Genomic DNA, 25,816 nt, shown 5'->3' with positions numbered 1-25,816 from the left:
GAGGCGGTGCGACTATCAAAATCCCACAGGGCCAGGATATTAATCTACCAGCCGATGTAGAAGGAGACGAGACAGGGTTCAATAGATTGACATAGTTACTGAGGGCCGACTAATGCTCAGAGGCCGTTCCAGGGTGAGGGTTGAACGGACGGAACATTTCGCAGTTCGATGGAACAACGCAGCATGACGAAATCGCGGAGTGAGGGACCCCGTGAAGCACTAACCTGGCATGCACTCCAGAAGCTCAAACGGTACACCGCAATGCTGGAGAGGTCGCACCTGATCGGCAATCATGTTTTCGAACGCCTAGGCGTCCCGTAACCGAGATCAGAGATGGGGGCGGCCTACCGAGGTAGCTGCTCACGCGTTCCCATGTCCCCACTGCGGGTGACCTCAAAATACCTCCTTCAATTTCCGAGCTGAGTGCCACGGGCTGGCGAGGAGCTCAAGATAGAAAAGAAACCCATTTTGATGCAGCTGGGTGGGGCTTTAGGCCGTCTTTGAGGCGAAGCGGAGTAACTGATGGACCGGAGAACCAGTCTTTGCCTTGTGACAAACGACGACAGAAGGGGTAGGTTTTGGTGAGTGATGGCAAAGTCGGCTAGGTTCAAGCGTTGGAGACATTATGTATCGGCCAGGCGTTTAGACGGTAATGTCTTGAGTTATCATCCGTATCGAGTGACTGCAGGGCGCCGTATCTCCGCCAAGTAGACAGACGTAGTTCAGAGAAGCAGCGAAGCCCGCTTCCCATATAGCCATTGGTAGTGACCACCACCAGCATTGAGGCGAGGCGAGAGCGCAGATCTCGCCCACCAGTACCTTGAAAGCAGCTCGATAACGAGTGGAAGAGAATGTTCGATGACTGCCGAGCGAACTTAATACGTATGCTTCCTGCTATAAAAAGTGTCCTGATACTAGTGATTCAAGTGATACCATGGATGTGTATGGGGAAGTAACTGCCAGTCAGAGGACTTGCTATAGTATTCCTTTTTTTGTTATGCCGCAGGAATATACAGGCAAAATAGGACAGCAACAACTAAGCCAAGGAAGAGGGAAGGAAGAGAGTGAGAAGGAGGGGGGTTTGGCTATTGACCTGGAAATGTCGAGATTATCCACCCTGGACACCGGCAGTTTGCGAAACGCACCAAAGGGTTGTTCAAATATCCTCGAATAGAAAAGCAGATCCAAGTATGTCTTTCATGTGTAGCTGTATCATCCATAACGCAAATATGGGAAGGGTTCGATAGACTCCCGAGGGAAGCGGCATGTATGGGCATGACCGTAACGATCTTTCCCACTTATGAGGAGCAATGGAAGAGTTCAATCCGATATGGCGAGGCAATCTTTGTTCTTTGCAAGCCCACATCTAATTGTGATCATGCCTTCCCTGTATTGCGTACTAGCTTCGTAACACCAAAGTGTAAGAGGTGGGATCCCATATCACAGGACTTTTTATGCGGTGGATCCAGGCGGGATCGCCAGCTAACTAAGCCCAACGACCACCCGTGCCCCATCTCAACGGGAACTCTTAGTCTGGGTCCTTCAGAGAAACCAGGCGGAAGATGTGTAGAATCAAGGCCTAGTGGGGGATAGGACCGGATGGCTGGCTGTGGAACTAGCACCAACCGTCACCCGATGGGAATAATTTGGGGGTGGATCTGGTGGGATGTACTTGGTCGAGCCCCAGCCCCACGAAGTGATAGGCCTGCTGGAGACTAAGTTGAGATGGAGATCAACTCTGCAGCCCGGGGACGATGCATGATCTCGGCTCTCAAGGGAGTGACTGGGTGGTATAGGCCCGCCAACTCTACCGACAGTAGTAGGAGTGTCTGAGGCTTGTGTCTTGCTACTTTTTTTTTTCTGACGTTCATCTCAGTCCCCAAGGAATTGCTGTGAGGCATCCGGGCGTATCTCCTCCATCAGCCTAGAAAACAGGAGAGTCGGGAGAGCGGCCGCACTGAGCCGAAGACAGAGGGTGTAGTGTTTTGCATGGGATAGCATAACCGATTGAGTCGTACGTCATGGATTGGATTCCATAATACCACATAATAGCCTTGCTAGAATTAGAATATAATGGATGGCATGAATTATTCTGAGCCAACGGGTCGGAGAGAGACGATCATACAAGACACCAGCCTTGATGGGGGTTATAAACAGGAGCAGGATTCTTGCTCTGGTCATGTTTGGGGGGGGGGGGGGGGTTTGGTCCTCCAGCACCTGCTGGCATCTGCAACACATGACGGGATTTCTTCCAGCCGCCAGGTGCGACCGAGACGGTTCTCTGACTTCCTCGCCCTGACTTGTGCTTCACGGAGACGGCGCTATTCATATCGGATTTCACCCTCCGTCCGCTCTGAGCAAGGATATTATGCCCTAAGATGGAAAGTCTACTGCTTTACGATGCAGCTTCGATTTTCTGACAAGGCGGCCTATGGCAAGCCGTGAACCTCGTCGGGTATATCACGAGCCTCTGAGACCAGAGCAGGTGGAATCTTTATGCTGCGGACTCACTGAAGCCAGCCATTGCGTCTGACCGCGTCAAGATCTGCAATCCTAGGTCTCCAACGGTTTGCTGAGTTTTCATCTTTGACCGTCAATGTTGACCGTATAAACAGTCCTAGGAGCGGCCCCGAACCCGAGGCTGATCCTGTCTTTGACTGTGTCGGGCGTCTGGCTTTGATACCTCGTCGACTATGTCATGAGCTGCTAACCTCTTATCTTGCGCCCCGACGGCAGGATCGAGGACCCTCTTTGGTGAGCTTAGAACCCCACCTGCCGCCCAACTTTCCTGCTCTGGTTTCCATCGTTATATTGCAATGTATGTTGCAGCGAGCCGCCTGTACACGTCCTGCCATGAACCCATTCCTCTTTCACCTTGTTACCGTCAGGGTAGCCCTTTACATTCCAGTCTCCCGACACGTACGGCCCAATTGGTCTCGACGAAATAAATGGCAGTGCGCACGCGACGAATTGCTCCGTTTCCTCCCTCTGACGCCTGAGTGCCTCGAGACGGGATGCAAAGGATTCATCAGAAGCGATTGACTCACTTCCGCTCAGTTGCATTCTATCTGCTCCTTTTAATACGGAATGCTCCCTACTCACCCACTCCGCATGTCGCAAGCGCATGCGTTTGGGCACATGGCCTCTGTTAGGCTACGCTTGATGGCTTATTCTAGCATTCGTCATAGCTTGTTGCTATCATGATGGGATTTCAAATCCAAAGACGAGCCGACTTGTAGGGTGGCGCAAAGCCATTCGCCGCCGCCCACCCTTTGGTTTCAAGTGAGCATCCTAGCTCTGAACCCCAATTCGGCGTCATATACTCAGTATCGGCCCAAGGGCCCACCAGTTGGTGGTTCACGGCACCCAGAGCCGTCGATTGTGGTTTGAGTATAACCATTTCTTTTACCGCATAGGTAGCAAGTGCCCTACCCCACATGTCCGGCCTTCTGCAGCTCGGCCTGTTTGATGCAAGGCCTTCCAAGTCAGAAAATGGAGGGAGGGAAATGGGAAAGGAGAGGAGGATGTTATCTCCCAGCTTTGGGGCAGCCGCTTCTGGAGCTCCCTGAAAAGCAGGTGGAAAAAAAAAAGAAAAAAAGAAAAAAAAAAAAAGGCACGTCTAGTTTCGAACCAACAGCCTTCATAGAGATTCCCGAGGGGCCTCCCCCAACGCTATGGAACAGAAAATCCCCACGCTATCGCCCTGGTGGCCATGGGTGTCGACTGTTTACAGTAACATGAAGTGTTTATTCATTGATGAAACCTTCGCCATCTAACTCAGTCGAGCGGTTTGTCGTTTGCTCACTTCCATTAATGGTTCAATTGGGTTTCTAAGGCATGAGCTCGTTACTCTTCAATGATGAAGAACTTTTCTTAAGGATATTCCTGTAGGATCAAAACAGGAAAATGAAGCGGATCGAGGGAGTAGATCTGTTGATTATGCATTCACATTCTTAACCCTTCTATGGCTGGTTCGGGATGCAACTTCGGTCCGTTTTGACATCATAGACATCCCCATACTAACCTTTCAAGCCGCCAAGCACATAGCTCTCTCCTTCGCCTTCACCGTCACCGAGCCTCGCGTCTCGAGGCGTGGTGGCTCAATCGCCGGAACACCTCAAGCTTGTCCTCCTTTATCGGCACGCTCCTCGACTTGGAAAAGCTAAACGCCTTCTCATGGTCCTCACAAAACTCGACGACATTATGGAAACGGCAAGTGCAGGAGTCATCCGCGTGCACCGCGCATGGCAGCACCCTATATCTGCATTCGCAGGGCTTCATTTCTTGACCTTCAGCCTCCCCTGACTGTTTCTGGTCCTGGATCACTTCCTCGATGTCCTGTTCGAGCATTTTCACCATGGTCCGATACACTGGGTTGCCCCATTCCTCGGGTTTATACCAGTTTACACGACTAAGGGCCGCGTTGGCGGCAGAGACATCGCCAGTGGATAACAGCCCAAGGTATCCTTGAAGACACTGAATACTTCCCCATAGTTCCTTGTCAAAGTAGCCCTTCCCAGCTCGTCGTAACAGCTCCATCGCACGATGCGAATGGTGGTGTCCGGCGTCCCAGTCGCCATCCTTGATTGCTCGAAGGATAGCAATTCTCTCTTTCTGGGCCTCCGTCAAAATCCAGAAATTGTTCATGTCGCCCTTTGTGAGGTCGGGACCGTCAGCTGCTGGGGATGATTGCGGGTCAACCCTGTACAGCCTGTGTACCGTCTTGAAGAGGGTTTTTACATCCTTGATCTTCGGTTCGTCTTCGTCCCCATCCAAGTGAGCCGTTGGCCCTTTCTCTCGGAGCACATTGGCCAAGTCTTTGCGAAGTTTCTCGACCTGCTCGTGCAGTAACTTCTTCGTTGGCTCTACGGGCGCGTCGTCCCAAATATTTGCCGGGTCACTTTTCCTGATGGCCACCTCTTGCAATCTGGTCTCTAAGTCTCGGCAATCCTGCTGGCATTTTGCGTACTGGGTTTGTAGGTGCGCTTGCTGAATATACTCCCCGGCGATGTCGGTTCGAAGTTTCCTCTCGACCAGGCGTATGAATTCTAGCTGTTCCTCCATTTCAGTTCTCTCTCTTACGGCGCTGTCGTGGTCGCCTTGAAGGGTCACCGCTCGCCTCTTCAGCGCGAGGAGTTCTGTTTCGAGGCTTGCTTTGTCCGCGAGTGTGATTTTGAGCAATTCGTCAGGATCCCTGGGTGCGGCTTCTCCGGTAGCGACTTGGCTGACGAGCTTGTGGTGTCTTTCGAGCAATTCCTCGCTAGCTTGAAGGCATTGGGTGAATTCGTCCTTCGCCCGGCTAACCTCGAGATTGAGCTTGGTAACTGTGTCTGCGTGATCGATCTTTGCTACCTCAAGTTCCTCTCGAACAATTTCCAGCTCCAGCCTGAGATTCTCTACGTCGTATCTATGATCGACTTCCCGGGCGATAAATTCCAGAATCTTCTCCTTGAGGCGGTCGACGTCGATTCTTAGAGAAACTACCTCCTTGTGCGCCTTCGCAAATTGTTCCTCTGCTTCTCTTGCGGCGTTTGTCGCCGCCTCGTGTTTGCGCTCGAGCTCCACGACTTGATTTATTGCGTCAAGTTTGTCACTGTATCTCTTTCTTTCACTTTCCAGCTGTGCCTCCAAATTGTTGTTGATCTTGAAAATCTGCAGCACGAGGTCACTTTGCTCTTTTACCTCCTTCTTGAGATCGTCCTTTTCCGCCTCCCACTGGATAGTAAGCTTCTGGATCACAGGGTTGATTTCGCCCTCTCCTTCGAATCGTTCACTCTTATAAGCCAGTAATCGCTTCTTTTCATTCAGAACCTGCTCCTTGAGCTCGTCGCATTCTGACTCGCGGGCCTTGCAGTTCTCTCTACAATCGGTAAGCATATTCTGGAGTGATTCAAGTTCCTCGTTGTTTCGTGCTGCCGTATTCCTAAGTTCCGTCTCGTATTTCCCCACAATGTCCTTCTTCTCCTCCAAGACGCGTTCCAGCAGCGCGTTATACTGCTGGTGTAGGTTGGTAGAAGCTCTCTCAGCCTCATCGGCCCTCCGAACAATGCTCTCCTGAGAGTCCTTGTATGCCTTGAGGAGGCCGCGGTACTCTTCGATGCGACGGTTAAACACATCTTTTGCTTCCTGGAATTTGGCGGCCATCTTTATCATGTTTCCGAACTCGTTGTTCGATATCGACCCAAAATCGTTGGTGGCTGTTTCTTCTGAGTCGTAACCCTCATCCTGTTGCGCTTCTTCACGTCTCTTTGCCTCCTCGTCAAGTATCATACCCAGAGCATGGTGAAAGGTTCCAATAAAGGTCATGAGAAGTCTGATAGTGTCATTTGGTCCCTTAGTTGGTCCGATGTCATCCGGAGACGTAATGGCAGCCTCGTCGCGCATAGTTTCCATGTACTCCAGGATTTCGCTGAAGGCCTTCTCCACTATAGGTTGATTCATCATCAGCAAACTGACCTAAAGGCTCCGGAAAGGAGAGGGTAACTCACTCGTCATATACTTGGCCTCAAGCTTTCCAATCTGGACATCCTTGGCTTTTACTGCTCTGACCAGCTGCAATGAAGTCGGTGGAGTAGCTTTGCCCTTCCAGAAACTCTCGGCTTCATCCTGCACTAGCCTTATCCGTGCGGAAATATCGAGAGCTCTGTCCTCCACCATTCTGAAGACAGGATCTGCAGCCAGCATGGCCTCATGTATCGGGTCCGTGGCCTGTCCTTCGGTTGCCTCTTGGCCCGCTTGATCTTGCATGTTCGAGCGGATAGTCAACATTAGGTTGACAAGATCCGCGACACTCTCATCAAGAGAAATCATGCTATTCTCAATGACCTTCCTGTAAGTGTATAGTTCGACAGTCTCGGCGTCTACATCAGCTTCAGGGGCAGAGGAATCTCCGCCAGCTTCCTCATCCTGCATGAGTTTCTTGAAAGTCTTCGCACGTTTTTTCATCCCGGTTTCGATAATATTCACTGAGTCCACGACTGCTAGCTCCTTCTCTTTCTTCTCCAGCACCTTGACCACCTCCTGAAGTCGGGTGTTTTCTTCTTTCAGTTTTGCCAACTCGGCATCGGACTTTGCCTTTTCATTTTCAAGGCGGTTGAGGTGGGTATCCAGGATTCTGCGCTGTGTGTACCATACGTATCTCGAATCGGAATACTGGAATTTCTCTTTAACCCAGGAGTTGGTGATACCATCGCTCGAGGCCTCGTCGAGAGTCTGGGCCGTCTCAAGTTCGTCAACTCGCACCGCCAACATCGCATTCTGAGCTTCGAGAGAAGCCTTCTCATCAGCCAACTGACGGATCTCCTGATCGTGAGCTTCCTTGGCTTCATAGAACTTTCGGCGTTCACCCATCATTTTCTCGGTCAGATCGATCTCCCTTTGCAGTTTCCCAAGGCGTCGTTGCACTTGTTCAAGATTTTCCCGTCTCTTCTCCGTCTTTGCTTCTTGTTCCTTGGCCTCGGAAATCTCCGTCATCAAGTCACCGGCCTCCCCGGGTTCAACTAAGTCGTCAGCCAGTTCCCTCAGGGCGGATTTCTGGATCTCAAAGTTCAGTCTTTCGGTCTCGTGGGTCTCCTCCAGCTCTTTTATCCTCCGCTCGTAGCTGTCTCGCAGCATATCTACTTCTCGCCTCTTGCTCTCTTCGATCTCCCTGTACTTCTTGGCGAAGTGGGAGGCTACCTCCTCGTCACACTCTAGCCCTTTCTCGTACGCGGAGGCTTTCAGAGCGGAAGCTTGAAGGGCCGCTATGGTGCCTTCGTATGTCGCTTTTAGCTCGAGGACGCGCGACTCGCATGCAGAGAGGTCCGGCGTATTCTCATCCCCGACTGCCGCTTTGGTTGTTTCGATAATCTCCTCAAGGTCTAAGATATCCAAGGCTATCCGTTCCAGCTGCTGCCAAAGGCGCTTGAGATCTTCATCAGCGGTTTCGAGTGTGAGACCTGAAAAGAGAATCGCGTTGAGGGATTGGCTAAGCTCTTCCAACCTGCGATGTCTTCGGCGACCGATTCTAAGCTCTCTCTCGAGCTTGATCAGCTCATTCTTGAGGCTCGCTTGCGACGGTTTCTCGGGGTTGGGCTCTGAAGAGTCCTCGGCTTCTTTATCTTCTTTAATCTTTCGCAAGAGCTTTTCCCTCCGCTCCGACAAACTCCTCCCGTGTTCATCGACGAGTTCTAACTCCGCTTTTACCTGGGCCTGCCTCAAAATAAGTTCCTTCCAGTCCAACTCTGCCGTCAAAATATCTCTGGTTCTCCGGAGAAATTCCTTCTCGAACTCGATGCGCATTTCAATCTCTGCCTTCTTCTTCAGAAGCTTCCTCTGGTCGTCGTTGAGAAGCTCGAAGGCGCGCTTCTTCGCCGCCGTGAAATCGAGTTGGTGCCACGCGCCAACATCGCGAGGTCGAATCATCCCCAGTGTCCTCGGCACCTGTTGGAAAACCCCGAGAAGCCTCACCATGACGGTTGGTTGGAGATCTAAGGAGAAGAGAACCCCATTCACGTAGGACTCCCAGTCCGACTTCACCGCCTGCTCCGCTGCCAGGCTTGGGTCCTCGAGGATATCGGTACTTGGCAAGTTTTTTTGGAACCTCATCAAGTCGACTCTGGCATATTGTTCGAGGTTCTCGCCTGGACGCTCTGGACTGCCGTCATCCTCAATGTAAAACGGATTTGGGGTGCCATCTTCGAGTGACTGTTGCAGGAATACGGCTCTGTCTTCCACAAGGGCGGGATCAGGGTCAGGCGGGAGATCCGAAGGCGGGAATTCAAAGGACATAGGCATATCGCCCTGGGTGGATTGGGGGAAATCGAATATAGGAAATAGACCAGAGTCCGCGCTTCTTGGAGACGCTGGAGCCTGCGAGCCCTCGACGAAAGACTGCTCGGAGGATGGCTCGACAGGAGACACCCCGGATGACTCGTCAATTTGGCCACTCATGGTCAACTGCTCTCTTGATGCACGGCGATCGCTGGACTCTGTACAGATCACAAGTCTGCTTTCGCCTTAGCCGACCGGACATGGAGCAGGCCGGTTATAATACAACATTTCCTCTGCGCGGGAGCAAGAATGGGGAGGGACGGCTAGGTTCTAAATCATTCTAACATCTCATGAATTCATTATTAAACTAGGAATGAAGGCTCGAGAACGACTTCATCTCATTTCCATTCCTTCGGATCGAGTCTTGGGGACTGGGATTGCCTAAAAAAGAAAAGAAGAAGGAAAAAAGGGATATTCCAGCTCATTCCATCTGCTTTACACTTTGCGTTTCCAGATTTCCCCATGTCAAGAAAAAAGAACAAACTGGAAGACGTTTTCGGAAGACAACGGTATGCGTTTGAAACCAGGCATCTGGTGGAATGCCGACCACCTCATCCTTTGGCAAGTTCTATGTCCCGTTCAGGAGGATCCAGACGAGATCTGATTCCTATGGCCTGGTTATAACACTTCCACGCGCTCCCCCAACATCCCAGAGCCCTGAGACAATGTCCTCGAATAAGAAGTGCCCTGGAAAGCCAGTCGTCTCTATTATGCACTCGGGCACTCTCCACAGCAGCGTCAGCCGACAGCAGAGCGGAGACGAGACTTTGCTGGTCACGTCGATACGACCACAGGTAGAAAACTGCAGCCTCGAGGTGGTCTTGGAAAGAGTTGGTCTCTTCTGGTGTGGCTGCCGAGAGTGGGGAGGAGGGTAGGCAGGTGGTAGTGTGTGAGGAGGACATGGCTTGCGGCCTTTCTCTTTCTTTCTGGTTTGGGGAGGGTGTCGGTGGGGAGGGATGCTTGGCACTTCTGTCCTTTTCCTACTGTTGGTTGACCCGAGCTGAAAGGAACGAGGACGGTGGGTATGAGGGGATGGGATATGCTTCAGTTCCGGATTGGGAGGAGTTTTATCAAAGACGCTCGTATCAGTTCTTTGTCCTTCTATTACTCTATCAAGATACTGTCCAAATCCTTCTTTCAACAAAGCCATTCTCGACATTCTTTCTCTCTTGATGAAGTGTGGAAACTTCGACAACGAAGAACTGGACACTCAGTTCTTCACTCCCGAAGACACAGATGAAACCGGGCCCCAAGGAAAGGAATGAAGACAAGTAAATCGGTTACTGAAAGAGGCTTGTGCAGGTCTCCACTAGTTTCCTGTATGGCGTCCTGCAGTACGACGTGTCTACTGCAAGCAATCATTTCCCTCATTGGTTGAATGCACACCTATCCTGGTCGCCTCTTGTGCGACCACAATGGCAATAAGCAGTCGGTGCATTGTGAGTGAACTTGGCATTACTGGAATCCCCCTTATTCATTCTATTTTGCTCAAGAAGCTGTCTTGTTTACCGAAGCCTGAACCTAGGTATCTCTGGATCCTTAATTTCATGAAAAAAACAAGAGGAGAAGAAGAAGAAAAGGAGAAAATGAGAGACGGAGAGAGAATTCTATATTCGGAAAAGACAGTAGTCGCCTATTCGCCTTGTAAAGCGTCGACAGGAGGAAAAGGAAACCAGAGAGTAACTCAATCTAGATACAAGAAGTTGCAAAAAAGAAATAAGAAGGAAATTCCCTTCTTGAGAAAACGGTACTCGTCTCGATTTCGTGACACAAATCCATCCCATCCCATCCCATCTGGGGGAAATATAGGTATAAAATAACGCCAGCCTTGGACAAAATATCCCAGTCTGAAAAGCCCGCCCGATCCCTAGTCTGAAGAGTAGAAGAGGTAAAAAAAAAAAAAAAAAAAAAAAAAAAAGAAAGACGAAGAAACGAAAAGAAGAAAGAGGCAATTCCCGCTCTGTCACAGGGGCGGAGGCGGATAGAAGTAGCGGGGAGTAGAACAGGTCGAGTAAACTGCCCATTCAGATCAAGAGTCCATAAGAAGTCACCATTTCTAGAGGTGTACAAGCCAGAAGGAGCTCAAGAGATTTACCACAAGTCATCATCGTCAACTAGCTGCCTCTCCGGTGGCTTTCTCGGCGAGTGCCTAGGCGAGTTCCTAGGCGAATGCCCAGGAGAGCGACTAGTATACGAAAATCTCTTGGGTGATTTGCTGTTATAAGACGCCCTTAGAGGCGATGGGTGTCCGGCGCTGACCGGACTATGGAACAGCTCATAGGGATTCGGCGAATCCGGCGACAGTGGCATCGGGGCCACCTTCCGGACACTGAATCTCGAGTGCGAATTAGACTCAAGCCTTCGCTGCTGGAAGCTCCCGTTCGTGCTGGGCCTAGCTTCGAGGTTGGAGGCGAGTCGGGAGACGTATCGGGGGTTTGTTTTGGCCCAGGCGGGGCCGAAGGCAAGTCCGGGGTGGAACGCCGTGAGGAGGATGCAGGCTAGGAGAGGGAGGACGCCGTAGATTATGGAGCTGGCTGCTTCGTTTTGGGAGAGGGGGCTGTCGAATCCTTCGGCTACCTCGGCGATGCGGACGATGGTGGAGATGAGGAGGAGTGTGACGGCGGATTGGGTGACTGTATTAAAAGAGGAATGTGTGTTAGTTCGTGTACTTAGATCGAGGGGAATTCTGGGTGGGGGAGCTCTTACCGACAAGGAACCGCTTGAACCTCGCCGAGCGGTAGACTTCGCCGTATTGAGCATCAAGGTTTGCCTCCAGGCCTTTCAGCCTTAGGGCGAACCAAACGTAGATGCCAATGAAAAGAAGCAGACTAAACATCTGCACGACCAAGCCTGCAATGAGCACTCGAGCACTCTGCGTAACCTGTTTTCGAGGGAGAACTCGGTTGTTAGTCTGCCAACCTTTTACAGAAGATTTTTCTTTCTTTCAAATTCCTTTTCAGGTTTCCGAATAATGACAGAGGGGAAGAGCTTACCACTTCTCCATCCAATCCAAACACGGCGAAGGCCACGCCGACGATCTCGAGTACCACGCTCAGCACAACCAGCGCCATGAAGAGCAACCCGGCATGGCCACTCCTCAAGGGGGAAACGCCAGCACCGTAGATCAACAGTACATGAGGAAGTACGACAAAAATAGCCGAAGCGATAAGGCTAGGACCGAGAATCGTGCCGAGGAGGTATAGAGAGAAGAAAGACTGGCTCGCTCTCCTACCGTTGAGGAGAAGCCTTCCGGCAAACCCCAGTACCTCCAAGCAGAGACCAGTAGCTAGGTTTACCGCGAAGCCAAGGGTGCGGAACCGGTAGCCAAGAACGAGGGCGATCGGTATAATGGCGGCGTAGGCGGCCAGGATCACCGAGTTGCCGGGTATGGAGGGCTGGTAGGAGAGGAAACCACCCTCTACGGGGCAGACGTTGGCCTCGGTGCAGTCGCCCGTCATATTGCTCGTCTAAAGGGTTCCTCGAGTGAACGAGAAAACATACGGACGATGATTGGGAGGTGGGCTTGGGCTTGCCTTACAAACCATGCAGGTGGTTTGGGGAACGAAAGGCTACGGCAGAGAGAAAAGAAAGAGCAAGAAGAGCCCGGGGGCACTGGGGCGGTGGAGCAGGGTAGGCATGATATATTCCGGAAGACGAGGCGCGGCACAGAACGGGGGCAGGGAACAGAGAGGAGAGGGGAGAGGGAAAAAAAGCAGAAGTAGAGTAGAGTAGAGTAGTACAGAGCGGAACTTTCGCATAGTGTACATAGGGCATCGGCCCAGGCTGCAAGCCTCTGCAAGTCAAGTCGGGCCAGACGGCAAAGATTAGCCCCCATTTGTCAATATACAAATGAACGCGTACTAGAAAAGTCGGAGTGCGGTCCCGAATGTTCGGGGCCATAATCCCGTGTGCAGGGACGGTCGAGTCGTGTTAGCGGGTTAATAGCAAGAGCTGTTATGGCTGGCAGGCGAGAAGCCGGCCAAGGCCATATCTGAGGATCCTATCCTATACCAGCAAATGGCGCGTTATTTCCCGCCATTTCAAAGCCTGCATCGAGTAACATTATACTGTTACGAACTATGGATGCGAGCTTCAAAGTCTTTTGGCTCTTGGCGGCAGGCTCGGCAAGGTTGTCCAAAGCCACAAGGTACTTCATGGCTGCAGGCAAACAGTCGAGAGCAGGGATTCCTAGGTGATACCCACACACACACATAATACCACTCACCCGCCCGCACACCAACTTCTTCCGTTCAGGATTCGAAAATGTCTGCTTGGGGGCCGATACCCATGTACCTCGTGTACAGCGGGAGGAGCCTCCACCCCCTGGTCGGCCATAAGGCATAACCAGATGCGGCAGTGATGAGCTTGAACCAACAGATTATGCTCGAACCAACAGATGAATGCATGGCCAAGAGCTTGAGACAGGACGCAAGAAGACGTGGACGACAACAACGATAGACATGTCAGACTGCCAGGCCAGGCTAGGTGGGTAGACGCACAGCAGCAGCCAAGCGGACTGCACGAAGACAACGTTGAAGGGACGACAAGCGCCACGATTAGACCCAAGTCTCCACCAGGAACAGGCCCCCAAGGTGCACCCGTCTGCAAATTGCGTTAGTTCGGTGCTACTCTGACGAGATCTTTTTTTCTTTGCTTTCGAAAGTACACAGGTAGAAGGGTAATTTATGGCCCCCTGCTCATAGGCCGATAGCAAAGATGCGGCTAGAAAATCAGGGAAAGTAGGAATGGCGGATGGTAAGGAATGGCCCAGAGGGGTTTAACGTCCTCGGGGGGGCGGGAGGGACGGGAGGGGAGGAGAAGATCGCCATGGCGCAGGACGAATAGCAAGCACTACACTACTTCTCGAACGAGACGACTGAGCGGATAAGGACAGGGGAGGGGGAAAGAGGGAAAGAGGGAAAAGGACCGCGGAGTGAGGGGAGAGGAGCTAGCCAACTGGGGGCGGTGATACCAACAGAGTGGTTCAGCCGCTGGTAATATAGATATGCAGGCGCACCTAGCCACTCAGGACGCTCGAGAGGAAGGGCAGCGCGGTTAGACGGCCAGTAGGAATTTAGCCCATGCATGGCGAGGAAACAGCAGATATGCAATCCACAACGCCGTGAGGAGTCGCGGCCAATGAGAAGCGTGAGGCCAACCCTACCCTGCCCTGCTTTGCCTACGAGAAAGTGAGAAGGTGAGAAAGTGAGAAAGTCCGAGAGAGAAACGAGAAGAGACCAGTGGATGTGGATCGTCACAACAAGAACCAACGGAGGGTAGCATTGGCCGTTTCTAGTTCCTCTCGAGACTCGAACCATATTACCCGAACTCATGTGTCTTGTGAATAACGAATAATGAAGATGATCGGTTTACCTGCAGCATCGGACATGACCAATGCACAAATGCATGGCGTTTTGTTTGTCGGTCTGGAAAGGAGGGTGAGTGTTCACTGAGACTCGAAAAGGGAAAACATGAAAGAAAAACAGGACGGATGGCTCAGATGGCCCATTGAAGCTATGGAAGTGTGAGCAAGTTGCCTTGTTGTCCGCGGCTGCGCATATCACTCTTGGCAAAATGATACGAGTTCTGATGCGATGACCATGCATGTTTGTGTCCCGACGCCCCCGATTTTTTAACCGGATCTTGAAGGACGGGAGAAGTCAATGTCGGGGACTTGTGCTTGCATGGCCAAAGCCCAAAGCCAAGATTGAGCTTGCTATCTCTCGCACTCGGTTCGTGGACAGATGGGGATGGAAAGCCGCGTCATTGGAGGACCCAGAACGGCAATGGTTCGTCCCAAGTGCAAGCGCGGAGGTAATCTCGGCCATCTCGACTAGCAGACTCGCAGATGAAGGCAAACCGAGGTGATCCATTCCATAGTACCTGTGCATGTACGAAGTAGTATTCTGAAGTGGTTGATGGCTCTCATCGGGACGGATTGAAATTAATTTTCCTTTCTGGATCGAGGCAAGATGTGCCTGATCCTCGGATCAATGATAGGAATGATCAACGATCAGCAATACAATCTCGATCAGGAGGGACTAATGCAAGAAATACGAAGGAACGGCGACACTGAACAATCTGCGAGGTGCTGAGATTCAGCACATTTGATCAATCCGAATCACCAACAGAAAGGTACGAAGGTACGAAGTAGAGGTATTGCACAAAATCAAATCCTCAATTCTTCGTACGCACTACGCTCAGTGGGGACTAGTGACAAAGTGGCCCGCTACGGGTTGTTACAGGGTTCGAGCCGGCGCCACCCCCACTAGCCCAAGTCCAGTCACACACCGGCTGGCGACCTTTTCCGCCCCCTTCCCTCTCTCTGCCCAGGGTCCAGTCTCAGCAGCCCTAGGGTCGTTCTCCATTGATGTGCATTAGTCTCTCTGCGAAGTACTTCGTACACTACTTCGTACATGTGTTGTGTCCTTTGCAGATCCGAGTGCTTCAGCTGTTGTGGAAGTTACAATTACCTGGCATGAATAGGATTTCGTTCAATTGATGTACAGAACCATTACGAAGTCGAGTACGAAGTACGAAGTGAATGAAGGTACGAAGTGAATGAAGGTACAAATTGAATGAAGGTACGAAGTGAAGGTACGAAGTACACCACTTCATCCCAACCTCAGGCACAAGCTTTGAGCTCTATTGCGACGTCCTGGTCAAATTTGAAATGCAGTGTGTGGTTGTGTGGTACCTCGGTACGCAGAACTTCACAAGGCACTACAAAGTAATGTCAGTGGGCCCGACCCCGAGAGCCGAAGACACAACAAGAACAGCTCGCGGAAGCCGCCAAAGTTGCCAACAGGGTCGCTAGTCTCGCCATGCCACCGCCATGATATCACTGACTTCCGCCACGATGCAACCTCCATCACAAGTCAATCAAATCCTCGTCTCGCGCAAGTCCCTTTCCCAAGTTCCTCCCAAGTTCCAACACATCCCATCCTCCATCCCGAATCACATTGCCCCTTGGTAAATTGCCCAACTTTTCAATAAATCTCATGCAGGAAACTCACGCCATCTTCCGTGCTCCCCTCCCCTCCCCTTCAAGAGTGATCGACAACATAAACCAAGGGACGGACCAATAAACAAACAGAAAAGACAGGAGAGGGAAAAAGAAGGAAGGGAAAGAAGTGCCGGGGCCCCTCATGAACCTGCGCCTGTGCCCGTGCATCTCCGCCAAGCTCGCGGCTACCCCCCCGCGCTTATTCCTCCCATCCCACCATCATCGCCATCCTCCTGACCACCCTTTTCATGTCCATGGTCCGTCCAAGAGGCGCTTTGGCACCTCGAGGTCGCGGCAGCGTCAGAGCCAAGAGGATTCCGACCCGAGAGATCTTGGAAAGGTGATATCAGACGAGTTTTCCCAGCTCAAGGAGAAATATGGTACGTCGTGCCCTGCCTCGCTTACACCTCTCAGTCAGTCACCCTGGCTATCACCAACAACAACTCACAAGTTCCTCCATCCTGAGCCGGTTGCCCCGGCCCCCCTCCTGCGTGCTGTCCTCTTCACTACTACCCTCATCCAACAGAAAAAAAAAATAATACCTTTGCTAACTCGTGGCTCCTATCACCACCTCCCCCCCACCACCAGTCCCTCCCCGCAACCCTCTCATCCTCGCCCACGGCCTCCTCGGCTTCTCCCAACTCTCTCTTCTCTCCCTGCCCCTCCCCTACAGCTACTTCTCCGGCATCTCCCCAGCCCTCACCGCCCACTCCGTAGCCCACCACACCACCACCGTACCCCCTGTCTCCTCCATCGCCTCCCGCGCCTCCGCCCTCGCTTCCCAAATCTCCACCCTCTGCCCCAATACCCCCGTCAACATCGTAGCACACTCCATGGGCGGGCTGGACGCCCGCTATATGCTCTCCCTCCTCAAACCCGCCGACGTCCGCGTCGCTTCCCTCGTCACCATCTCCACGCCGCACCGCGGTTCACTCGTGGCTGACCGGTTCCTCGAGGGTCTCGGCGGTGAGAGGCGCGATCGCGCTGCCCGGCTGCTGAGCCGCGTTGGGCTTGACATCGCGGGTGTGGAACAGCTGACGAGGAGGTATGTGACGGAGGAGTTTAACCCCGTCGTGACTGACATCGAGGGTGTGAGGTACTTTTCTTATGGCGCTGCTATGGAGACTCCTTCGATGTTGAACCCGTTTAGGAGGTCCTATGCGTTGCTTGAGGCGCAGGAGGGCCCCAATGACGGACTCGTGAGCGTCGAGAGTAGTCGCTGGGGTACGTACGAGGGGACTTTGATGGGGGTAAGCCACCTTGATTTGATCAACTGGTCTAACAACATTGCTTGGACGGTGAAGGGATGGATGGGTATGGAGAGGAGGTTCAATGCTGTGGCGTTTTACCTTGGCATTGCCGATATGTTGGCAAAGGAAGGATTGTAAGAATATTCGAGTCGTGTAGCATCATACCCTCGCACAGCGTTCAATACACCAAAGATTTACTTACTACTGCCTACATTGCAGAGCAAACTTGTTAGGAATGTATTTAACATTATTAGTCTTGTAGCCGGACTCCCGCCATGAGTTTGGGATCCTGTTTGTCTAATACAAATGCTAAACTCCGAATCCAAATGCCGAAATCAAGGATGGAGAATGGAATGAAACTGTTCAAAGCCAAGGACACATATAGTTCTGGTCTGGAAGAAAACAAAAACTCGTGAGACTCATAAAAAACAAAAGAGAGAGAGAGAGGAAAACCGCAAGGGCAACACAAATAAGTGCGCCTGTATGCGCAACGCAAAATAGGAAAGAAAGAGAAAGAGGAAAAGGAAGGGGGAAGGAAAAAAAAAAGGCTATTCAGCTGGTAGGGGAAACTTTTACAAAACCGACCCGGTCACCGCCTCTTATCGGGTATCTGACTCGGTCCATTCACATCCGTGGTAACCCCACTGAACGCCGGCCTCTCCACCGGCCCCGTAGCCTCCGCCGCCATCGCCTCGTCGTAACTCGGCGGCGCATCATCGTACGGCGGGGCTCCTGGCTGTCCAAGCTGCGGCGGGTACAACGGATCGTAGGGCGGTGCAGCCTGGCCGGATGCGGCCACTTGCTGCTGTTGGTGGAAAGGAGGAACCATCGGCCCCGAGTTTATCCTAGGAGGTAGCTGGGGCGGACGTTCCTGATCTGCTAGCGTTGCAGCGGGAGCTTGCGCTGGCGGTCTAGTCTGCGTTGATAGTTTGCCTGGGGGCCGGTTTTGTAGGGCGCTGAGGACTTCGGGCGGCGGCGCGATACCGGAGTAGACCTTGACGTCGGAAAAGTGCAAGGGGAGGTAGATGGCCTGTGGGGGTGTTAAATTCCCGTTGTTGGAGAACATGCCTTTGGGGCCGGGAGCCTCCCAGCTGAGGCCAAGCTTAACGTCGAGGGAATATGTTCTTGAGAGATTACACGCTGTAAACGAGGGACAGACGGTATTCGGCAGAGGGATATTTCGCCATATATCGTTGGGCACTTGGATCTTGGTGCCCACTTCGTCGTCGGGCGTCCGGGTAAGCGGGATGTGGAGGTTGGGGTTAGAAACGACGACGAATCTATTGACTATGGTCTCGACCATGTCATAACATCGTATTCGCGTAGTACCTATTAACTCGATCTGGACCGCGATAAGGAACACGGCTTGAGTAGAGGGCATCTTCTTCGTGACATCGATTTCCAGCGGTATGGGCGAATTGCAGGTAAGTATACAGGGATGAGGTAGCCAGGCGCACACCTCGACCGACGGCGGTAATAGAGCATGGTTATTATTAGACTTGGGACCCTCCACCTTTTGCTTGCCAAAGAACGAGTATCTCCGGGATTCTTGGACGGCCGGGGACAAGGGGCGGAAGGCGAACGGCCTCTTCGCGAAAGCCTTGGCCTGCGACTTGGGCGGGCGAGGCTCCTCAATGGGCATGAAGCGGAAACCGATATGAGTGCGCCAATTTTCCTTCAGGATCCCTGGCCTCTGCACGGTAGCCTTGATGTAATATCGGATCTCCGCCTTGCCGGGGAATCCGGTGAGAGACGGCGGCAGGGTCTTCTTTACGTGGTGCAGAAATATCTGGCTCGTCCCGTCCATGACGCGGATGCCCGACCCGAAGAGCCCACCCCCTCCGGCTCCAAACCCGCCGACGCCGCCCAGCCCGCCCATCTTGGACATGGTGACGATGTCGCTGCACACATTGTTGAAGGGGATCTTAAACCGAAACGGGAACTGGTGGGTGCCGGGTCTCAGGACGAAGGAGTTGGAGATGTTGTTCTCGTCGGGGAAGACTTGCTGGATGCGGTAGAGGATCTTGTGGGACTCGGTCGCGACGGGCCCGCCGGTCGGGTTTCCGGTATGGGGGTCGACCTGGGGCACCAGGGCGGTCTTGGCCTCGCCTTCGAGCTTGACGACGATGGTGCCGATTTGTTCGGTGCGTTGGAGGTTTACGATGACGCGGCCGACGATGGGGTCGAGGTTTGTGTAGAACTCGGGCGCATTGTCGAGGACGATTCTCACGGACATGGTTCTCCCACTGGACAAAGGCTAAGAAGATCGAAGCGATGGGATGGTAAAGTGGTGGAAGTCTCAACTCATTGTCGCCCTTCGGTTGAAGGCAAAGTGTTCTGGAGATTAGATTACTCTGTTCGGTCGTCTTTGCTCCCTCTGTTTCTTGTGATGTACAGAGTAGTGAACCAAGTCGGGATAGTGGGGCTATTTGGGGGCAAAAGTTAGCTGTGCTGCGATGGGGAGATGGCGAATTCAAGATCAAATAGCGAGCTACATGCGTAGCCAAGACTTTGTTTGATGGAGCCCTCCCAGGGTCAGGCAATTGGCAGGAACAAACCCAATCCAAGAAAGCAAAAACGGCAAATATTTGCTGGGCAGCGTACGAAGCAAAAGGCACCAAGGTTCGGTGATATTAGCCCCAGGTACACGATTTCTGACAGGATCAAGGCCTGGGAAGCAAACGCCCTTCGGTTCTAATTGTACGTATGTGACGTCTGCAACGCACAAACCTCTGCTGCGACCTGCAATCTGCAACCCCGCCAAAATCTGATTCGTGCGTGGTTGCTTGCGCGAGGCGAGCGGCTCAGTTTTTTTCAGCTGGGAAGGGTTTGGGTCGTCGAGGCGAAGCAATACCGCCGGGGTGAGAAGGCAATGGTCTTATTTCGAGGAGGAATAACGAAGCACGGGCGAAGCAGCCTCTGAAGATCAGCAATACAGCAATATTGCTCTGGCATCAATCGTGTTGCGTACGCACTCCTTTGACAAGGTTGGGCTCAGCCTCCACGAACGCGTGGTGCGGAAGCGGGATTGCTCGAGTTCCAGAAGCCGTGATTGATGATGTCACCGCCCTGGCACACCCAAGCACCCATAACTGCCAGGCTTGACAGGTCATCGTCTGTGGCTGATCAGGGAATAATAATACAACTTGACACCCCAAATTCAGCGAAGAACTTGTCCTGGAAACGGGAAGCCGATGCATTCTCAATGCATGGTTTTTTTTTTTTTCCGGTTGAGGGAACGACTGAGCGGTACTCAGAGTTTACGAATCTGTATGAGGGGGGGGATGGACCACAAGAGCATCTACGACCCCCCTCGATCGTCTCGATTCGTTCAGCCCTTGGCAGATCAATGATCGCTCCATGAACACGTTCTGGAAGTTCTGTAAAGGGGGACATGAAAAATTTCGTCGCGCATTCATGCTCTCCCTCGTCTAAAATGTTTTAGCTTTCTCTAGCCTCTGGTGGTTGACGTGTTTCTTTGCCTCCGCCTATAGCCACCGCACATCCAACGGCAACTCGGCACCCTCGGGCCTGAGGCTGAGACGGAGGCGGGAGGATTGCTTTGTGAATCCGGGCACTCGGCGGACGGAAACAGACCGCTCTCCTGTACTAATCAAATGCGATTTTATGCGATTCTCGAGAAGAAGCCCCGAAGTCGGGTTAGGGCTAAGGTGTGAGCATCAAGAGGGGCGAAACTCTTCAAACTGTGATTGGGGTACTCGGATCTCAATATCTATACTAATTTGATATGAGTTTATCATCTTGACCTGGTTACTGAGATCTAGCTGTATGGATCAATGATGTCTGTTGATCTACGAAGTATTTTTATTTCAGTCATACAGTCTTCGGTGGGTGCATTTGTTCCCTGAAGACACCCCCCATACGGCTTTGAAGAAGCCCAAGCACTATCAATGTCTCAACTTTGAATGCGCCTTCATATTTCGTACCTTAGATAGATGCTCTTCATTCCAAATTGATGAAGAACGTCCTGCGTGAAAGCATTACAATTGTCCAATGTACACATCCTCCACATCAAATCCCAGGGCCGGTCATCCAGACGCCATCATCAACCTAAGGGCTTGCCGATCAGCCCCTGTTCAATACACTCTACTGCCACACACTTGAACTAATAAATAAGACACTGAAACCCCAAAGTACTTCGTACAGTCCGCTCCGTTTGAAGCCTCTGCTGCATCAAAAGTCTGCAACGCATTGTGGAGGTCGGGCCCCTGCCAACTGCAACCCAAGCTCGGGAAAAGCACAGATTAGCTCCAGTGCCTTTCACATGGCAAGACCAAGACCATCATCATGAAGCACCGGAGTTTACGTTTACTTCATCCATGCTCCAGCTCATCGTCAAAATCAATCATATCAACTGGACTTGATTCCAGGGGTCAAATTTTCAAGATAATACACCTAGAATATTAGCACTCCATCAGAATAGGCTGTAACGCTAAAATACTCAATATTCCGTCAAGTTCCCCGGTGAATTTAGAATCAAGCCGGCGGCTTTGTTCCTTGAATAAGACGCTTGATTATGGCACTTTCGGAGCTCGCATCGCAGCCTCGGCACGATTCGCCGACCCCAGCTTTTCCAACTTTTCGAGCTTTTCGCGTCGGGCTCGATGCGACCATCCGCGAATTACTAGACTAAAAACGTCTTAACCCAAGCACGGAGCTCACACTTGTCCCGATTGTCCGACCTTGAGACACCATAAACTAGAACATATCACATAATCTCTTCAACTAACTGGATGGATCGACATCTCCCTTTTCGACATCATACATCATTATAAGAGTCGCCCCGCCTCACTGACCTTTCGCTACAAATACTGCAGTAGCAACGCCGGCCCTTGCAACTGCTCACTCGGCTTTGATTTGATTAATGTCTCGAGCCAGTCCTACTTCAAACGTCCATTTATCCCAGTCCTGAGCTCCCGTCTCAGCTACGCAAACGCTACCCTCACATCATATATACGCTTCGTAACTTCTGCAATCCTCCTTCTCTTCCTCTTCATCCAGCCTTCATTAATCCCCAAACCCTCACCATGGCCTCTACCAAAGTTGATATTGCTGAATTCACCCACACTCCCGTGGAATCCATCCCGGGTATCGTCGATGGCCTCCGCACCACTTTCAGGTCGCACAAGACCAAGGATGTCCAGTACCGACTGAGGCAGCTTCGAAAATTGTACTGGGGCGTCGTTGACCTCCAGCCCCAGTTCATCGAAGCCCTCAACCGTGACTTGGGCCAGTCCACATTTGAAGCCTACCTCGGCGAGATCGACTTCGTCCTCGAGGATCTCAGGCACACCATCAAGAACCTCGAGAAATGGGTCAAGGAGGAGCGTGTCTCCGACATGAACCCCGCCTACTTCATGATGAAGCATCGCATTAGGAAGGAACCCCTGGGAGTCGGCCTCGTCATCGGAGCCTACAACTTCCCTGTCCAGCTTTGCCTTTGCCCCTGTATCGGCGCCATCGCTGCCGGCTGCACCTTGGTCCTGAAGCCGTCCGAGAGCTCCCCCGCAACGGCTTCTGTCCACAAGACCTTGTTTGAGAACTACCTCGACTCCGACGCCTATACCGTTGTTAACGGAGCCGTCGAGGAGACCACCGCTCTTCTTGACCAGCAGTGGGACAAGATCTTCTACACTGGCAGCAACCGCATTGCCAGGATCATCGCCGCGAGGGCTGCCGAGCACCTCACCCCGGTCACGCTTGAGCTCGGTGGCAGGAACCCGGCCTTTGTCACCAAGAATTCGAACATCGCCCTCGCTGCGCGCCGCATCTTGTACGGAAAGGTCTTCAACACCGGTCAGATCTGCCTATCGACGAATTACGTCTTGATCGACAAGACCGTTCTCCCAGCCTTCATTGACGCGCTCAAGGCTTCCTACAAGAACTTCTTCCCCGATGGTGCTAAGGCTAGCCCGGATTATGGCAGAATCGTCAACCAGAGGCAGTTCCTCCGCATTAAGAAGATGATCGATGAGAGCACGGGCAAGATCATTCTCGGTGGCGAGACGGATGAGTCCCAGCTCTACATCGAACCCACCGTCGTGTTGGTGGATTCCAAGGAAGACTCGATGATGATTGACGAGACTTTCGGCCCCGCTTTCTCCCTGCTGCCCGTCGACAACCTTGATGAGGCCATTGCCATTGCGAACGAGGTTTACTCTACTCCTCTTTCCGTTGCCACCTTCGGAAATGATGCGGAGAATAAGAAAAGTTCGTGTCCCCTTCCCCCCCTAACTTGACAAGCGTATTTTCATACTAAAGAACTGTGATATAGTTCTCGACCAAGTAACATCTGGCGGTGCGTCCATCAATGACGCCTACGTCCACGCCTCCTTCACCCCAGCCCCCTTCGGCGGCGTCGGCCAATCCGGCTGCGGCAGCTACCGCGGCGTGGCCTCCTTCAACACCTTCAGCCACGCCCGCACCGTCGCCGAGACCCCCGGCTGGATGGATGGCCTCCTCCGGGTGCGGTACATGCCCTACTCCCTGAAGAGGCTCAACCAGCTGCCTCGCCCTTCCAGGAAGAACTTAGACTTTGACCGCAACGGAAACCCTATCCGCGGGTTGAAGTACTGGCTGAGGTTCGTAGCTAGGCTGGGTGCGGGTGGTTCCAAAGGTGCGTTGCTGAGGTGGGTTGTGGTCTTGGTTTCGGCTGTAGCGTTGACTCGTAAGGGTGCACTTGTAGGGCAGTAAGGCTTTTATTATTTTTTCTTCTTCTTTTTCTTCCGCCCATGAAGTGGAGGACATAAGATATCGGGTTAGGGGAGGGTGAGTGTATTGTATTTTTATGGTTCAACATGTACGTTTAAGACTAGGCTCGGGATGCCCCAAACCACCCACCATTGCTCTCGGACTAATGAGGGGGTCTACACGGGGGATGGTATCTCGAGGCCAGCTGGCTTGTGCAGTTTACGCAGACGCAAATCCTATTTTCCTTTGTCCAAAGCTCGGTTGTCAGTAGCAGACATGATGAACTCGTGTCGAACAATAGTAGTAACGAGGCTTAATGCTCTCAATACAGGGGCTAATAAAACATTACGTGCCGGTTCATGTGAAGTGATTTTGTGTTAGTTCCGTTTCCCATCGTCTCCCTACTTCTTTCGTAACTCGGCGGCTAGCCTCTCCCCTCGTTCACCACCAAGGTAAACGCTATCCTCCATATCCTCGTTGCCCAACTCGACCGCCAACTCGTAACCCCTACAGACCATATCCTCATCAACCCTCAACCCGTTCTCCACCAGAGCGACAATGACGCAGCGTATCCTCGCAATCTCGCGCATCATCCCGACCTCGATATGATCATTCTGGCTCGAATACATATTCAAGCTCACCATCTCATCCAACCGATGCAACCCCGCGGCGCCCAAATCAGCAGCGCTCTCGCTCTCGATATGCTTGCAGATCCAGATATACCCATTCACGCCCAGCACGACATCAATCTTACCCGCCTTCGTCTCCATCGTCCAAATCTGCCTCTTGGCCCTCACGACGCCACCACCACCACCCACACCCGTCAAGCTCAAAAAGATACCATTCCTCAACTTTCCGTACCGCAACGACCGCGTATGAAGCGCCGCCGCCCCATCACCATGCAGCGTCTGAACCTCAGCGACGACGAGATCCCCCTCGGCGAAAAAAGACCGGATCTGCAGCTCGTCCGTCTCCGTGCGCTTCCGCTGGATGCCACCAGGCAGGTTGATGGCGCTGAGCTGCAGGATGGCGAGCTGGGACGAGGCCACGTCGACGCGCCACCGCCGCGCTTGGACTTCCGTGATGCGGCCTACTACGAGGTCGCCGATTTCGGGGGTGTAGCGGGCGCGGAGGGGGCGTACGGAGATGAGCTTGTTGGTTTTGGTGACGGTGCCGGCGACGGAGGAGGTGATGTTTGTGGTGCCGGCAGGGATGTAGGTGCCGTGTCCCCTAGGGGAGGAGTGTGAATATGTGGTGAGTTAGGGAGAGGAGGGAGAGTAAAAAGAGAGAGAGACTTACCTCATCCATTGCGCATCGTCGGTGATTACTTCGCCTGGGGTGACGAGGTCGAGTTCGGCATGGCGGAGGGACTTGGCAGTCATGGATACGTCGCCATCGAGATCTATTCCGCCGCTGGAGTCGGAATCGGAGTCGGAGTCGTTGATGGACTCGTCATGGTGGGAGACTGGCTTTGGCTGGATGATTGTGATGGCCATGATGGCGGTGGTGGGGTTGAGTGGATGAGATTGAAGGGGCCTGCTAGGAGGCGAATGGAGAGGAAGCCGGTTTTATTTGAATTATTGCTGGGGATGTGGTCCAATGCGACTCGCAAACAAATATGTTCAGGGTCGAATTTGAGGTTGTTGGAAGTTTTACGTTTTGAGTCTTGAGTAAGTTGAGGTTAGGTGAGCCAAGCTACGCGCAACGCGGATTTTCACTTTAAATTTTCTTTGTCCCACGCCTCGAGCTTGAAAGTGCCACTTCAAGAGGGGCAAAAACCAATCGATATAAAATCATATCAAAAGCGACTCTCGAAATATTTTATATATACACATATAGTACATATTATTGAGTGGGTATTTTAATTCTAATTATTACAGAGATTTTTGTACATTGGCAGAAACCTCTCCCCGTTTCCTTCTGAGCCCGTGTCCGGGTGATATGTAAAATCGTTCCCCTCCAGAGAGCATTTTGCTCCTCGAGTAGCGCATCTTGCGCAGTAGCTGTAAATTCGCCTAGATTTCCGACGTATCTCTGG

At 52.3% G+C, this 25,816-nt stretch overlaps 4 protein-coding genes and 2 pseudogenes across 4 annotated transcripts; 2 read left to right on the top strand and 4 right to left on the bottom strand.

Annotated features, from left to right (window-relative positions):
• Positions 1-4,068: 4,068 nt before the first annotated feature.
• Positions 4,069-8,931, bottom strand: SAPIO_CDS10725 (uncharacterized protein; the record flags this gene model as incomplete). The annotated part of the gene is made up of 2 exons (XM_016784270.1): positions 4,069-6,425; positions 6,489-8,931. 2 exons carry the CDS (start codon positions 8,929-8,931, stop codon positions 4,069-4,071), a joined length of 4,800 nt encoding a protein of 1,599 aa, XP_016638501.1.
• A 1,971-nt stretch (positions 8,932-10,902) lies between these two features.
• Positions 10,903-12,269, bottom strand: SAPIO_CDS10724 (uncharacterized protein; the record flags this gene model as incomplete). The annotated part of the gene is made up of 3 exons (XM_016784269.1): positions 10,903-11,444; positions 11,518-11,692; positions 11,805-12,269. 3 exons carry the CDS (start codon positions 12,267-12,269, stop codon positions 10,903-10,905), a joined length of 1,182 nt encoding a protein of 393 aa, XP_016638500.1.
• A 3,401-nt stretch (positions 12,270-15,670) lies between these two features.
• Positions 15,671-17,205, top strand: SAPIO_CDS10723 (annotated as a pseudogene; the record flags this gene model as incomplete).
• A 451-nt stretch (positions 17,206-17,656) lies between these two features.
• Positions 17,657-19,303, bottom strand: SAPIO_CDS10722 (annotated as a pseudogene; the record flags this gene model as incomplete).
• A 2,812-nt stretch (positions 19,304-22,115) lies between these two features.
• Positions 22,116-23,781, top strand: SAPIO_CDS10721 (Beta-apo-4'-carotenal oxygenase; the record flags this gene model as incomplete). The annotated part of the gene is made up of 2 exons (XM_016784268.1): positions 22,116-23,298; positions 23,363-23,781. 2 exons carry the CDS (start codon positions 22,116-22,118, stop codon positions 23,779-23,781), a joined length of 1,602 nt encoding a protein of 533 aa, XP_016638499.1.
• Positions 23,782-24,179: 398 nt separating this feature from the next.
• Positions 24,180-25,274, bottom strand: SAPIO_CDS10720 (Exosome complex component RRP4; the record flags this gene model as incomplete). The annotated part of the gene is made up of 2 exons (XM_016784267.1): positions 24,180-25,008; positions 25,078-25,274. The coding sequence occupies 2 exons, from the start codon at positions 25,272-25,274 to the stop codon at positions 24,180-24,182; spliced, it is 1,026 nt and encodes a 341-aa protein (XP_016638498.1).
• Between the last annotated feature and the right edge of the window lie 542 nt (positions 25,275-25,816).

The sequence above is a fragment of the Scedosporium apiospermum genome (genome assembly GCF_000732125.1).
Source record: "Scedosporium apiospermum strain IHEM 14462 chromosome Unknown SEQ_SAPIO_0176, whole genome shotgun sequence".
NCBI lineage: Eukaryota > Fungi > Ascomycota > Sordariomycetes > Microascales > Microascaceae > Scedosporium > Scedosporium apiospermum.
The sequence above is the reverse complement of the archived record's forward strand: the minus strand, read 5'-3'. Positions and strand labels throughout refer to the sequence as shown.